Raw genomic sequence first — 17,581 nt, 5'->3', positions numbered from 1 at the left:
AATGGCTAACTGATGTCATCTTATAAAGCTGACAGCTTGATAGTCATCAGAAAACTCTCTCTCATCATTCATGGTAGAGGAGCAGAATGACACATCAGATTTAACAATCCAGAGCTATGACTTGTCATCAGATGTCTTTTCAACAGTCCACACAACCATTACATCTAGGTGCGCTGCCAAATGTCAAAGAAGGAAAGTAAGAAAGTAATTTTGCCTTTTTGCACATGGTTAATCTAAATCTCTAAATTGGAAGTTGCCATGAAAATTACTCTGAGAGTATCTAATCGAAAACATTTTTAATTTCAAGTCTTTAAAAAAAAAAAAGCCACAGCTGCAACAAAGTATGGTAATATTAATGAAAGCATGTCTGGCACTCATTCAAATCACTGCCTTCCTCAGTGCTGTGAAAAGAAAAATCACTCCCCAATGGAAATTCACCATTTTTACAGAAGTAGAATTACTCTTCTCAGTAAAAATGGGCTTTCATAATTTGCATTCAATGTAATTAAATGATGTAATTAAATTGTTGCAGTAACTAGTGTATCTCTGCATGCTACTTGGCTCCAGGAACACTCAGTGTGTATTTGCAATACAGCTTGAAAAGAACTGTACTCAGCAGAATTTTGCAACGTCATATCAGGCCAAAATGTTTGTTCGGGCTTTCAACAAAATTCACAAAATAAGTGGTGTAGAGATATATGAAAACAAACCAGCAGATGTGACTGTGAGGCATTACAGAATGGCAAGCAAAATTTAATGAAAACTTTAAACAAACTGGTAGAAATATGTCCTTATGAAGGACACCGAAACAAAAATAAGCAAGAACACAAGAGAAGACAAAGCAATTTTTAAGTGATCTCTCCTACACAGGATTAATTTTTTTTCAGTGAACAAATTACTTTGTCTTTTACATACAAACTTAATAGCAATACAAACCATTGTTATTAGTTCTTATTTTGCTATTTATAATGATGATATAGCCATGAAGTTGTAGTTGGTACTGCAAGAGAGAGAGGCATTATTTGTAACAGTAACAACTGGAGCCAAACATCATGGAAGTTAATGGAAGGATACCTATTGCTTAAAATGGCAGGCAGATAATTTAGGGTCTAACCAACAAGCGTGGTCCCAAAACTATATTAATACCTCCATTTCAGGGTGGGATGGGGTGTGTGGGGGGGGTGTCCTACCTGATCTACAGAGGCTGACAGGCAAGCACTGCATTACCACTGGCTAATACTTGAGCTCAAACTAACCACTCATAGACCAGAGTGTCAAGGATTAATTTCGTCTCTGGTTGGCCTATTCAACCTAATTCACTTCATTTCCCACAGATTACTCAAATACTTTTGTTATTAGTTAATTAGGCATTATGCCAACAACCAAAAGGTTTTTAAAAGGTATACTACATGCAAATCATTTACAAGGTACAGGATCTGAAAACTTTTACTTGTAGGTAAAACATGGGCAGGAACTAAGAAATGATCTGTCTGGAGACTTGTGCATGGTGAATTCTGTGGAGCCACTTCCTCAGTGGAAGTCTAAAAGTCCTCAGTGGAAGTCTAAAAGTCCATCTCCTAAAAGTCTCATGGCACACAGAGGAATTGCTAGTAATGCTTGGCAGGGAACAGAGATACCATTTTCATCCTACCAACATGTCACCTTGCTGCTTTGAAGGTACCTAGGAAAAAGCATGGGGAACCCAGCAATATTCCTCCTTACTCTGTAGAGACAGGCTTTCTGCAGAGTCATTTTGTTATTTATTAAACTAACAAAAAAGAAACTCAGAAGAGCCTTGTACCTGCTCAGTTTCATGCTGAATTAAACTGGTCCCAGCATCTTCAATCCTGAACAACACAAGTGTAGGAAAGCCACATCTGTACAATCCCCTTTGTGAGCTGCCTCAGCTGAGCTCAATCACAGCCCTTAATTAATATCCCTCCATCCTATTGCATCTTAGATTTATTTGAACTTCCCTTTGGCTCCAAGCTAGATGAAGCAAAAATCACGTGCAGCCAGAAGACTAGCAGCAATCACCCTGCAACTCCCTGCAGAGGTTCAAAAGCAGCCGAGGGCTCTTTTATGTGGAAAAATTTATGATCACCTTAACGACTGAAACATGCTTTTCCACTATATCTACCTACAAATAGCTCACCAGGCTGATGTTCTATTCCAGAACAGAAGTGAGTTTGAATTTTTACTCCACACTATGACAATTATTCTGGAATGAAATGAATTTTTATTCCAGAGTAGAGTTGCTCATCAGGGAACCATTGCAGCCCAGATAACTGCATCAGAATAAGCTATGGCAGTGTAGCAAAGAAAATTTCCCAGTGCAGAAAGCCTACCATCTCAGAATTGCTGAGATGTTATATCTGACCTACTTTGAGGAAAGTACCATAGAAATATCTCCACACAGGCATCCAATTATCCGTTGAAATCAACAAGTACTTTTGTGCTACACAGAATTAGTACAAGGCAAAAAAAAAAGAGAGTAGAGGATGATAGGTGGAAAAAAAAGTGGTCTTTTTGTAGCATTTGCAGTACAGGAATTGATTTCACAAACATGCTTATCCAAGCAATGTAGTTCATTCAGTAGACCGTCAACTCCCATCAAAGAGTCATTCTTAACTTAAAATCCACATGCCCGTAACAGAAACAAATGAACGGAAAAGAGCAGAATAGTTCTTTAGAAACAGCCCAGCTGTCTCATGCATCCGACACTCCCACATACAAATGTTTTCACTGAAGGGGAAAAAAGTGCCAACCCTGAAGCTGAATACCATAGTTAAAAATGGCCATCAAAACCTAACTACCTACCATGCAAACAGTGTAACCTAAGACACTATGCACATTCCCAGAGAAGACCACACCAAAAAAGGACACTTCTGCAGTTCTTACAATATTTTCAAAAGCAGCATTCCTAACAAAGGATTTTACAAGGCAATAAAACACTTTACTAGGTAATTGAATTCTCCGAAGTTGGCTTTTGTTAACTGCACAGTTTATTACAAGGACAGCTGTCCCCAGGGATTAACAAACTCTGGGCTGAATATGAGAAACATCACTGTATTTTTTAGCTTCTCTGAAACCTTGTGAAACTTGAAGGGTTTGAGAGACAAATTTAGAACAAACTGATTTAAGGAGAATAAATGAGTAAGTATTCCAGTACATGGTGTGATATAACATTACAGGAAGGGTCACTTTTACCTTAAGAGCACAGTTAATCTCACTGAAGTCAGAAAGTCCACTCTAGTACAAACTGTTGCAAAATGTAGCTCATTTAGTGTAGATGTGACATTTGCTACCATTTAAGGGACAATAATTTCTGCTTCTCTGATCTGTGAAAATTAAAACCTTGTTCAACTGACAATATATGTTTAGTATACAACAGCACCTCTGTACCATAAGATATTCTTTCTTAGAACAGTTCTGTACCTTTGATAAGCTATTGAGTGAAAAAGGAAAGGAAGAAAAAAAATCTGTTTTCTCTGATCAAAAAACAAAAAAGAGCCCAAATTCAAATGCCATGCTAAATCAAATTCTTAGGTCAGACTGGAAAGAAATTTAGTTTCCTCTTAAAAATTTCCTTCCCAGACCCTGAAAAAAGACAGTCAAGAAAGAGAAATATTACTAATGCTTTTAATATTTATTAGAAAAACATAATTAAAGTAATACTATGAGAAAAAAATAGTTTTCCATCTAAAATCGCTTATGGTAGCCTATCTGCTTACAGAAGCAAGATAAAAAAGGTCCATTATTAATGAAGCCTTAACATTTAATCAAGGCAATATTCAGTTTCTAACAATAAATTCTGTAGCTGTAACCACACCAAAAAAATCCACCAATTGCAAACCAGGTGTAGAGACTCTGAAACCTGCACTTCTCACAGCATGATTAGTTAGTCCAGTAAGTACCTGCCACCACCTTATTGAAAGATGTGGCCACCAACTGAAAACAAAATGATACAGCAGACAAAAACTATAGCACATGCAGTATACTTGATAGAGGTCTAAGTTGAGTGATGAATTACGTTTTTGTTTGTTTGTTTAAGACTAGGATACTGGTTGGTTTGGGTTTTTTTTCCCAGAGTTAGAGTCACAAAGACATCTTAGTGAATTTTAGACATTAAACCTTAAGTACTCTGCCACCTAGTAGCTTTCCCAGTACCAGTAGATTTCAGCTCATGTCCTCTACTCTCTTTTTATCCTTGTACTAATTCTGTGTAGCACATACCCATCAATACTGAGGGAAGGAAGCCTTTTGCTATTGAGGCTTATGAATCCCTTACGAATCAAATTTTACTTAAGTGATCTGCACAACAAGAACATTTCAAAATTACTGTTCTTGATAAATCTTGGAGGTGTTAGCATCCTGGAATGAGATCTACAAGAGAGACAATATTGAACAAGGGTTACCCAAGCTTCTCTCTTCGAATTCCTGAGGAAAAGTAGGCACCCACCCTCATTAGGGGGCAAACAAGCGTGGGTCATATGAGCACAGAACTAAACAACAACTGGTTTCCTTAGGATTTATTTCTGATTATTAAATTATTTGAAGTCTAACAATACAGAAATGGCATTATAATTTTTTCCCTATGGCTGTGATTCCTGAAGAGTCCCTGTCACTTCTGAATTCTGTAACCTTTAATAAGAAAGCATAGACCACATCGTACAAGCTTGAAATGTTCTTCTCTACCTACTCACCTATTTTAATGAACCTGGCAGAAACACAGTATCTTTGAAATTATTATATCCAAACTTAGCTGTAATTAGTTAACAGGTTTCAAATTTATCATTAATACTGTCAGGCTTAAGCAAAATCATGTACAGAGAAATACATAGAATGGAAGAGCAATAGCTTTACATCAGTAGGAACCAAGGCTGATGACACTTAAATATTCCTGGCAGAAAGGACAAGCCACTCTCTCTTCCCCACAGCACTGAAATGGCAGCTAGTTACCTTGCTCCCTCCTGTTAGGCTAGCATTGCAAGGTCTGATGTTTTTATCCCCAAACACAAGTGAAGGATATTTTTACTAAAAAGTAAAATGAAGGATATATTTACTAAAAAATCCAAAACAATGTCATCTGTTCTTATTAGCATAAATTTAACATGGAGAGCATCATACTATGACTTGCAGTAAGTATACATGCAATAGATCATATTAATATACCATGATATATGGTGCTGCTGTTGCTGTTAAGATATGATTCAACCAATGGTGCTTGTTCTTCCGAATGTTTCATTCTGCGTGTTCTTGTGCGACTGTCCACATTGGACTGAACCATTAATGGCTCCTGGCGCTTTTTTTTCTGCTTCTGTTCTAGCAATGCTCGCTGAGGAAAATACAAAGAAAAGCATCTGTTACTGGACTCCAAACAGTCACAATCTATGATGAAAAACAATTGATATCTTTACACTTTCTCCAGTTTTCCAGTGGCAGCAGTTGGCAAGTGGGATATTGGGATATCGGGTTATAGGAAATCTTTCCAAAAAACCACAACCAACCAACTGCTAAAACACCTTCTGCTGGAAACAGCAAATAATTAAAATAGATCTTTCTGAGCAGTCTACCAGCTGTCAAAGCTTGCTTGGAAATAACCCTTGGGAAAACAACAATGTGAGAGTACTGGCTGTGAAGCAATGGGAGGGTATGCAAGGGCATGAGGCAGAGATGCCAATTTAAGTTTCTATAAATTAAAAGCAGGTAATCTGCAAACTAGAATCAAGTGATAATGCTGGACATGAGCCTAATTTAACAACTATACAAGATGAACTTTAATTAAACACTTGAATTTCTCAGCTAGACCTGCTGAAAATGAAAACCTTCAGCATCCAATGGCACCATAGGCACCTCTCTCTTTGAGCCCTCTTCCACAACCTCAGAGAACTGAACTGTAAATTTTACTTATCCATTACCTTACCATTTCCCTGCTCCTGTACAGTGATTTTTTGCTTTTAGAAAGCAGATGGACTAAAACTGAAGAACAAGAATGGAGACTCCTTCAGCTCCATAAGTTGTGTGGAGCACCTCAACATGACTTCAGAACGATCAGAATCTAGTACAGGAGTATGGCATAAAGTATTTGAATTTGAAAATGAGATGCTGGTAGATATGCAAGCCGATAAAACAATGGGAAAAGAAATGTATAGAAAAACATAAAAGTAAACCACAAGGCTTAACTATAAACATGACAAAGTTTCATGAAAAGTGGACCACAGAAAAATCAAATGAAGAGTGGAAACCTCAAACCCTATTAAAATTTGATGGCAAAATTCCCTGAGATTTCATGAGAGAGATTCTGAATCACTTCCTTGCACAAGTCACGTAGGAATACAGTAGCAAATTAGGCAACACAGCACATAGTGCCACTAGTTTACAGCCACAAGGGCTAAATCCAGGGAGTGAAAGGAAAATATGTAAAAGCTTTGTGGTAAATCTCTATTGGCTGGCTTGTCTGCCAGAACCTTGTCCTTTCTGGTCCATCAAAGGGATAACAAATACACTGTAAGTCAGCTTAAAATACGTCCAAGGCTGTCAAGCCATAAGAAAAAATTTAATGGAGGTTAGACTTTTAAGAATGCTGTAACATCCACAGACCTCTCTTTTGCATTTCCTAATTAGAGGATGCAATTTTTCATCAATTACCAGATACATGTGTCAGTGATTTTGTTACTCCGAGATCTAGACTTCAGAGAGCAAGTAGGTCCACCTGCAAACTCTTACCTGCCTGTCGAGCTTCTGCTGACGCAGGCTGCTCCCCTCATCATCCAGAACACTGCAAAGACAAAGAGTACGTAACTGAACAAATTTATCACTCAAAACAACACCTAACAGCAATCACTGGAGCAAACTCTTGCAGGAGTTATCCGTGTAAAACTCCCACTATGTTCCATGGAAGTTTGCCTGCCCTAACCTGCAAAAGTTGGCTCAGGAGAATTTAAATGCAATCCATGAAAAACTGAAAACTTCTTGTTAACATCAACTTCAATAAGAACATATATTCAGCCAGTTCACAAAGAAACAAGAAATCTACAGTCCATAGCTTCTTTTCTTCTCCACTGCCTTCTAATGCAAAATGTCAATGTATACAGCAATGCGGTTTGGTGGAAAATTTGCATATAAAGCATACAAAAAGTGAGGAGTGTGAGAGAGGTGCTTAGCAACTCAGTGGTATTTAAAATTATGTTAGGAAAATTAACTGTCTAATCTTTTGCACACTGAAAACCAGAATTTATTCATGAATATCTGAAAAGTCACATTGATTGCCATGCTCTTCAACTTCTAGAGACTGGCAAGACAAACGGTATTGTGCACTGCCATATTTCCCTCTGCTAGTTGTTGCTAGTTGGGAGATTGGCTCCTGCACATTCAATCATTTTCATTAATTAGATGTTGAAAACTAATGGCAATGAAATCACTAAATTACTTTTGTGAAGTATTTTATCAAACTAGTGACTACACTTTATTTTTCTGGAGAACAAAGGACTCTATTTTAAGAGCATTATGGTTAAACATTGAACATAGATAATTAAATCTTTTAAACTGTAATATACAATCTACATGGAAAACAGTTCTATAGAACAAAAAAAATAGCCCCTTACAAGTGGAATTAATTTTCTCTTACAACACATTTTTATAAAAGATTAGCCCTTTTTATAATCACTCTTAACAATCAAAAAGTAAAAAAAATCCGGGACAAACGAATCTGGATTCTGGCCTACATACAACCAAATTGTATAGCAATGGAAATTTCATTAAAAATGTGACTTCCCATGTATTAGTATATGCTCTTTAGGAGACAGTAACATAGTAGAATTAGATAGGACAGCTAATAAAGGCATGCAGAATGCCACCTTTCCAACACTAGCATTATTAAAGACCTATAATTAGGCATTATTGGTAGTATCAGCCTTTTACAATTTATACTCAGGTTATATATTACAAAAGGCTGATGTTCCACAGAATGAAACTATGCTGTACAAGTACCTCAGGTATGAAATTACAGAGTCTCTTCTAGAGGTAATGCATTACTCATAGTCCAGAAAAAAAAATAAAGAAAAAACCCTTCGCAGTCACAAAATACGTTCTGCTTTACACCAAGTATTCTTCATTTGATAAATTACAGAAACAAGTTATAAAAAGAAGACACACATTCCTCCATGGTATACAGTATCAGTTTTTTTTTCCAAGAGTGCTTTCCAAGGGTGCTGCAATACATATTAGCAGCACTGCTAGAAAGTCAAACCACCCAAATGGATATCTTTGGCCAAACAATTGAGTAAGAGATGCCCAAGTATAGTTTCAGGCTTAATGGCCTGAACAAATCCTCCTCATTTAAGACATTGCTTGAAAAAAGCCAAAAGTGTATAATGATGCTAATACAGACCATAAGAATTGCAGAGGCACCAATGCTTATACAGCTGTAATACCCAGAGAGGTTAAGAGCTGATATTGCTCCACTCCACCAGACATTTGCAAAGCTAAGGAGAAAACTCTGATCTCTTCTCATCTTCTGCTTTATAAATCAGACTAGGCTGACTACCTCAGATATGTTAAATGAGCTATATATACACATCTCAGACATCCTCATAAAACACCAGTTCAGTAATTATCTTTTTGTGAATATAATGGTTTTCAGGATTAGGCTGGATTGGCTATAATTCTAAATTCCGTATCACAGACAAGGTATCTAAGCGTTCTGGATGACTCTAGCTCCCTCTGATTTCCCATCACACTGTATCCTGGCGTAACACACTGCACAGAACAAGAGAGCAGGGAAATGGCCTCAGTTGGGTTCTAAACCTTACCTGTGACTTCCTGGGAAGCCACAAGAAGCTAAATTCAGGTTCAGGTGGAAACATCACAGCTCCCTCGGGTTGCTTTATGCCCAACCTTAAACACAGCAGTTTAAGTAACACTGTAGCAAACACCAGTCAGAGGAAGGTTGTGATTTTCATTGGTTCAGCATTCCACAAATGCAAAGCAACTACCAGACACACCAAAGGACTGCCCCCCAAAAAAAAATTAACCTCAATCCAAAAACTGTCAATGCTGTAACACTAAAATACCTCTCCATATTGCCCTTTCTACTGCAAGATGTTTTTAAAGCCTCTGAATATAGGCAATCAAAGCTGACACCAAAAGCAGCATGCCTTGAAAAACAGCTGACAAGCTCATCTGGAACTTCCAGGTCCTTCATTCTCTCACTTCATATTTTATAAAGTTCTGGGTTGTTTTCCACAATCCTTTTGCAAATATACATTAACTACAAGCCTTGCATTATTTAAGCCATAACATTTAACAACCAAAATTGAACTCCAGCTTTCTTCAATGATACCAAGGTTCAGTACAATACAGTTATTTCAACAATTCTCATGCCCTCCAGATTGCTGGACTTGGACTAGAATGCCTTACTCCCACCAGACAGACACACCACTCTTGAATCCTCCACAGTGTAAAAAAGGCTTTAAAAGTAATCTCATTACCACCAACTCTGTCTATTTTAACAGTTACTCAATGCCAATATCACTGAAAAGCTACAGTTCTGTCCTTGATGCCTAAATAATTGTTACACAAGTACAAATAAAAACAGTATCCACTTTAGCATATATGTTCTTCTGCTAGAATAGCAGAGCACTCTAGTTCAAGACTGCTTTGTTAATATTTTCTACAGGACTAGTGGACCTTGGACTTGCTGATTAGCAGGAAAAATTTTCACATTCCCTGATTTTCAGTGTAAGAATTCTCCTGAGACTGGGTTACTCCCAAGATCTGCCATTAAGGGACATCAGGTTTTTAATAAACAAACAAATTCATACATTAATAAACAAATACATACAAATAATAAGTTTTGCTTCCATAGCAATTCCATCAGGCCCTCACTCTTGCTGCCTTTAAAAATACCTGCAGCGGACTCCAAGATGCAAGTGTGTAACCACCACTGACCCTGTCTCACACTTCAGTGAAGCCTTGCAGAAAGATTTAGCAGATGATCTTGCCACAGTATCTGGCAGTCCATGCACTTTGACAGGTGCTCCAGGGTCTGAGAGTTGAAATCCAGAGAACCTACCGTATTCTTTCTTTGGAAAACACAAAAGTCTAGGAGCAGAAGCACAGCCTTCTGCCTTCCTGGTCTTTGAAAAGAACAAAAATCAGTTGCTCTTTCCTCTGGCAGAGTTAGGCACATGGTGAGGACCCAGCCTATCCTGCCCAGATTCAGAAGTGGCCATGGTTTTGTTGCTCAGTGGTCCAAAAACTGGGATGGTCAGAGACTAAAGGCCCAGTAAAGTGGAAGAACTATGGATGTAACATGGCAGGACCACTACAGAAAATAACCTCATAGAGAGCAAGGCTGTTAGAACAACTTTGCCTACACGTTTGATATGATGGTAGAAAATCCCAGCAGCAGCATGAAACTCTTCAGTCTTATTACAGAAATATAACTTTATAATTCATGAAAATTGAATTATTGAATAGAATGCATACATATTAGCAATCTGCTGAGCATGCTGAACCATGCTGAAGATCCAGCAAGATTCATTTTTACTCCTGTTTGATCAAGTATCACGTGTCCACCCGGCATCTTGGCTATGGCTTTGACCCCATTTAAAACAAAAACCAATTTTACACTATATATAATATTATAAACAGCACTTCAGGTTTGCAGTAATAGCCTAGTCCAAATTCAGTTAACAAATCAGAGCTTGTATATATTTCCTCCAAGGAAGACCCATGCATCTATACATAACTCAAGCAACCCACCCATTAGAGCTTACTGGTGTTGTGCTTAAGAAGTCAAGCCTATAGCTATCTATCTTAAAGATTCATATTAGCAGCCTGGACCAAGGCTCACAGAGACTTAAGTATTAAATTTAGATAGCATATTTTCATATTTTAAACATGGCACTTGATTCAAATATCCCCACCTCTATTTTCTAAAGGGAACTACATTAAATGAACCTTTTTGTCAAAGTATTACTTTTCATACCACCTTTTTAGACACAAAATCTATTTACAGAAGCAGTTTCAACATTAAATTCAATTTACACAGCTTTCTACACTGCTATATATTCCTGTCATTATGAAGACAAAAATATAAGAATTTTAGTATTCTAAGGTCTTCATAATCTGTATTCCTTAAAAATTCATTTAAAGAGAAACCCAAGACCAATCAGGTTTTAAGGAGGAAGCTTCATGATTACATGAAGCTCCACAATTTACTTCTGAGATGAAGGCAGGAGCTTCTGTAAATCAACATCTTGCTATGTTTTACCATAATTCCACATGGACTGATTTCAATTTAAGAAAAACTGGAAAAGCCTTAATTCAAATAACAGCACATTTCACAGCAAATACTTCATCTTTACTCTTTGAACATGCAAACTGCTCACGTTTCAGTAAGCCTTTGCAAGAAAAAATAACTAAGAAATGTTTTCAGTTAGAATGTGCAAGATGCATGTAGTCACTGATTTTATTTATTTTTTTAAAAGAAAAAGTCTGACACAGTAAAGCAGCTTTATTGTTTCTGCCTGACAAATGAGCCAATGTTTTTCTTCCTTCCTTCCTGACACTGCTTCATAAAGGAACATTTTCCATGACAATACCTTTTTTACCAGGACAAAGGTCCAAAATCACATCTATCACACCTCTGCAGTCCAGCACTAACTGCAATGAGAAGTCCTGGTCAAACAGGCAAAGACATATACCACCACTAAACTGTCATACACTGTTTAAAAGCATCACCCTTGTGTTTTCTCTTTCTGTTGCCTCGTGCTAATATACTACTATCAGCAGCACCCAAAAACTCTACGTGAAATCAGGGACATTTGCACAAGCAAAATGAACATTCATTGGGAAAATTCCTGAAACAAACAATTCTCATCATAAAAAGATGAGGAATTGGATAAGAAAATATTACTCCCATTTACAACAGTAAACCAGCAGCAAGGGAAACTTAGCAGAGACACTTTCACCTTGAGTTTCTTCAGTCACATTGTCAACTGGAATTCAAAAAACAATTGATGATCAAACCAGACAGAAAAATATGCATGATACCAGACTAATCTTCAAGATCACCAAGATCTTTTCCATGCACTCTTGCTGTGAAGAAAGCTGGTATGTTGCTGTGTTAAGAGAAGCAGGTTACAGGATCTTTTAGAACAAGGCTGACTCAAAAGGACAAGAATGGGTACAATGTACCATTTGACCATTACAAAGTCTCTAAAAACATATGAAATAAAATTCCTGCAAAGAGATAGCACTGGGCTTATTGGATACCATCCGCCGTATTCACCCAATTACACTTTCTCTATAATCTCTATACTTCCATAAAGTCTATGTAGTTCCATAAAACCCAACTGCTTTGGACAATGTTACTGATAAGCCTTTAAGAGCAAGCTTTCCAGCAGCACTGATGAAATGCTACTGTAAAAGCCCATTAACAGGGTCAGGGACCTGCAGGCTGAAGTCATGCTCCAGAGGGAATGGAACACGGTTAGGTTCTTCAAAGACAAGAAATTCAGTAAATTCCTAACCAGTGAAGCCAGCAATCTCTATGAAGTCCTAACACCTGCAAGTCCCCACATAAAATAAGGTCAGCTCCCCCATGTATGCCATATGCTGAGTTCACCAGAAGCCTCTTGGGAGAATTGTACTGTATCAGACACACATACTAATCAAAGACTTTTAAATGAAACAAATCACTCTGAAAGACTGTGAGGGCTCCCCTCAAGCTAGGAATCATCAAGGCTTTCTGACCCCAAAGCAGCTGCTCAGTCATCTGATCTAGAGTAAAACCTGCAGCTACTATCTTTACAGTAAAATGAGCGACTCCTTTCCTGGGCCATCTAACCAAGCAAAAGTCTGGCCATCATCTTCATTGAGGAGCAGCCCAAGGACATTCAATCTGAAGTTTGCCCTTCCACTGCCAACAGCAGCGACAGCAGAAGCTCTTGGATTTCTCCCATGTCATACTCATACAGCAGAGAGGGCAACAGCCTACCATTACTGGTACATTTATCAGTTACCACTGAACTGACCAGTAAAATACAGACACCAAAGCTGCTGCAGAAATGAAGACTATACTTCTTCATGTGAAGCTTCAGAGGAATAAAATTGTTCAGTGTGAATCTCACACAGTAAATAAAAGCACGCCTGTCCAAGAATACAGCATTGCTTCCCCTGCCTGTGCAGCTCTTCTAAAGACCCTCAGAATGCCTAAAAGAGATAAAGCAAAATGATTGGGGAAAAAAAGGCAGGAATATGAACACAGATATTTGTATCAGAATTATCAGCACCAAGTCAGCCACAAAACACAAGATACAGAGGATCATACACTGTGCTAATGATCCAAATGGCACTAAAAATAATGCCTGCAGTGCAGGTGGCTGAACGCAGAGACTGAATTTGTAGTTGCACAAACAATTACAGAACCAAATGCTTTTCTTTTCAAATCCTGGCTGGGAAACTAGCTTAAAATAAGTAAATGAACAAGACCTTCCTGAACTGTTGGTCCTATTTTCTTCAGAAAGGTTTATCTAAATGTCCATTGTACATTAAGTTCTATGACACTCATTATGTCTGTCTAACAGCTCTGTTTAGGGGATTTCAAAAGAACAACAAAAGTCTTTCTAGCACTCTGTATTTTTCCAGTAAGTCAATGCAAAACATTATATGTTAATGTTTTTCTCTTCCACCCCTCTTCAGTCATATGATAAGTATTTGCACCTGGACAAGAGATAAGATCTTTATCAGCGACCTGGACAAGACAACTGAGTGCACCCTTATCACATTTGCAAGGATGACAAGTTGGGATACCGGTCAATATACTCAGGGCAGGGCTGCCTTCTTCAGGGACCCTGACAGGCTGGAGGAATGGGTCAACAGGAGCCTTACGGAATTTAACAACAACAAACGCAAAGCCCTGTACCTGGGAAGGAAGACTCCCCTGCAACAACACAGGCAGGGACTGTTTGGCCAAACAGGACCTGGGTTCTTGATGGACAGCAAGCTGGACATGAGCCAGAAACGTGCCCTGGCAGCAAAGGCAGCCAACAGCACCCTGGGCTGTACTGACAGGAGCTTGGTAGACCAAGGGAAGTGATTAACATCCTTCCTTTTCTCTGCGCTTGGGAGACCCTGTATAGATAAACCACATCCAGTTTTGAGCCCCCTCATACAAGAAAGATGTTGATCAACTGGAGCAAGCCCAAAGGAGGGTAACCAAGGAGGTCTGGGGGCAGGAGCACTTCCCCTGTGAGGAGAGGTTGAGGTAGGTGGTCTTGTTCAGCCTGGAAAAGGGATGGCTTTGGAAAGACCTAATACCAGGCAGTCCAGAGAGGTTGTGTAGTCTCCATCTTTGGCATTTTCAAGACCCAAATGAATAAAGCCCTCAGCAACCTGGTCTGACCTCACAGCTGACCATGCAGTGAGCAGGACATTGGGCTGGAGAACTACAGAAGTCCCTTCCAGCCTCCACAAGGCCCTTCCAGATTTTGTGAAGAGTGTCCTCCTTTTGGATGTCACACAGAACTAAAACATCAATGTCCCAACTGAGCTACATGGCAGATTATACACGCAGATTAACTGAAAGAAAGCGTAACAACAGGAACACACATTCATTTATTTTTTCTTAATTCCACATACATAAGTGTTAAGCTAAACTCCAGCCAAATCCTCAGCATGACCACACAATTGTATTTTTGCTCTGTTTTAATTAGCACAGTTCATCAAAATAGATCTCCAATTGTTACGACCTCAGGGGTATATGAAACTAACAGAAACTGTAGAAGTTAAGTCTTCTAAATGTTTCACTCAGAAAAAGTTTTAAAAAAAGATCAGTCTCAGATAATAATATTTTGGAAGATGTGTGCTTTACAGGATATATACAACCAAGCACTGACCAAAAACAAACGGCCCAACAGACTCTCAGTGCCGAAGGGAACAACAGGAGCTCTACAGATACTGTAGTTATGCTTTGTATTAATGAGATCCAGCTCTAAGTTCAATCAGAAAACTGCTATTCACCTTCCAAGAACAAAACTGAAGTCACTGGGAAAAAGAAACTACAGTTTAGGATCTGAAATGTCTAAGGCTGACAGCTTTCAGTGAGGATGGTAAGAAGTCAGGAAAAGATCTAATGAGCGGAAAAGCAAAACTATTCCCTAAAGCACATTGCATGTTTTAAATAACCCAAACTACAAGGCTGCCACTATTGCCCTGGAAAGATCAGTTGAACTAATATTTGTACAGATTAATTCTCTGTAATTACACAGAGGTGAATAAGACAGCACACCGCAGTAAATTGCAGGTAATGAAAACAACACCTAAGGGAAGAGTGGATGGCTGGGCTCTTTCTTGCCCTTCCTCAATACCCACAGACTCTGAACACAATGTTAGAAAGAAAATCTATGTCCCAAAAGACAAAGGTGAATTTAATAAACATGAATGATGGAGCACAAACACACGGTAGCCTTTGGGTATTATGTGAGCTACGCTAAAATTGTATTTGAAGTAGATTATGAGAAGTGCCTGAATAGGAGCAAATTGGGAAGGAAAAAAACCCTGACCTGGACATACACTACCTGCAATGCAGATGTCACGCCATTTGTCATCTGGATCCTTTAAGGAAGTGCGTTTATTGGAAATGCATCACTGCCAGCCACAGAAAAGATCCAGCCCTATCAGTTGGCCTGATTTCTCTTTCAGTACCAAAATTCCATTTTAATCATTAAAATCATTAAAACAGTAAAATATTAATTAAAACATTAAAACATTAATCATTAAAACAGTAAAATATACACACAAACAAAACCAACCCATTAATGTACAAAGCGTCCAACCACAACAAACAATAAATTATATGAGCAGAAACTAGGGAAAAGTTTTGTCTGGATAAGGAGACTGCACCTACACATACACTGCAGAACAAGAGTTCTCTGCCTGGACCTCAGGGGACCATGACAATGCTCCCATTCTACTACTGCTGCACTGGTAAAAGATGTCACCTATAACAGGTCTCTGCAATTGTGATATGGAAAAGACTGTGAACCACTGCGATCATGAGAAAACCTGCATAAGATGACTGCTGGTTCCCTTCCCTCCCTCTCTTATACCTGTTCTATGAAACATGGTTTTGCCCAGTTGGCAGCATACTGGACCTGTTTTAAATCAAACACTATAACTGTCCAAGACACCTGTAAAATGAGATTAACAAACAGGACTTAACTCCTCTTGGAAACACCTTCGTGACACAAAAATTAAGCAGTACAGGTACAGTAACTAACCTAAAAACAATGCTGGCCTCTAAAATCATAGTGTAATTATGAAGCATTTGACAGAAAAAACACTAATCCCACTGATAGGGTCAATGCTGCAGGTGTTCAGTGAGGCTTCTCCCTGCAGTAGGCGTGTAAACACAGGCACAAATATGTAGATCAAATATGCTGCTGCTGAAAGAGATGATATCTGAGGTAATTCACTAAAGTAGCAACTTATTAACAGCCCCCACTGCCTACCTATGTGTTTAGGACAGGAAAAAGATACATTTGTATTTATTGGATTTTAAAGGAATAGTAAAATTAAGCTATCAGTTTATTGAAAATGCAAATGCAAGACTACCTAGTCTTCCTTAGCTGCTTTAACAATCAAAACTGAAGAAAAATACAGCAAGAATTACAACTCTGATAGCTGTTAGTGAAATGAAACAGCCACGCTCGTCTTTCCTTCTTACAGGTTGTTTTACAGTTTCTGTGGAATACAGTTTCTAAGAGAAGACATGTCATTTCATGATAAATACTAACCCTGAGACAAAATATTTTGTCACTTTTTCCCAGACACACATACTATCTTTATAATCCAATCTAGTACTCCTTTGCTGGAACTGAAGAAAGCAGATTTTTCATTTTGATTTGAGTTCAATCTCTGTAATTTCATTCTGTAGAAGTAGCAAATTCTGACAATCCTGGACAACTTTTTCAGCGGAAAAATGAGTTTGTCAGACCCTGGTGCCTGAGTACCTGATATGGATTTAAGACTGGCGAGATGTTGATGGCTGGCAAAAGCAATAAACAACATTTGGCCTAGATTTTGTACCCAATAACGAAAACTAAGTCATTATTTCAACAGCACTTTATGCAGATGTATTCCATACAGTCTGATCCGCATACTTGGACCCCGAACCCAAACAATGTTAATTCAGTCTCATGAAAATGGTCCCACTAATATCACATGGCATAAAAAGATGAATGTGTACAAACCTTTTCAGGTTGGGATTTTTAATGATAAACTCCTGGAGACAGAGAATTGTTTTCACATGTGCATATACAGTGCCTGAACAAAAGAGACTCTTTTTCTGATGGCATCTTCCATGTATTAATCCAATCTAATCTTAGAAAAGCATAGTAATAAGGTTGGGATAGTGATTCCCCCCACCCCCACCCCTTTTTTTAAATGAGACAGAGGTATTCATTCCTTTCTTAAACATGCTAATGCCTACGGCATTCAAAGGTAATTTCTAAAGAACTTACACGTTTCATCTTTTCTAACTTATCAGTTCCCTCTGAAAAGATGATCTTGT

General features: G+C 38.3%; 1 protein-coding gene across 6 annotated transcripts in view; it reads right to left on the bottom strand.

Annotated features, from left to right (window-relative positions):
* TUB (TUB bipartite transcription factor) overlaps positions 1-17,581 on the bottom strand; it is an 85,236-nt gene that overhangs the window by 46,384 nt on the left and 21,271 nt on the right. For all 6 annotated transcript variants that reach the window (XM_064452650.1, XM_064452649.1, XM_064452648.1 and 3 more), the window contains exons 2-3: positions 6,730-6,781; positions 5,176-5,338 (exon numbers count right to left, since the gene is read on the bottom strand). In XM_064452650.1, the coding sequence (XP_064308720.1) occupies positions 5,176-5,338; positions 6,730-6,781 (215 nt within the window). The remainder of the gene's footprint in view (positions 1-5,175; positions 5,339-6,729; positions 6,782-17,581) is intronic.

The sequence above is a fragment of the Phalacrocorax carbo genome, chromosome 5, assembly GCF_963921805.1.
Source record: "Phalacrocorax carbo chromosome 5, bPhaCar2.1, whole genome shotgun sequence".
In the NCBI taxonomy this organism is placed as follows: Eukaryota; Metazoa; Chordata; class Aves; order Suliformes; family Phalacrocoracidae; genus Phalacrocorax; species Phalacrocorax carbo.
This window is presented reverse-complemented; position numbering and strand designations above follow the sequence as displayed.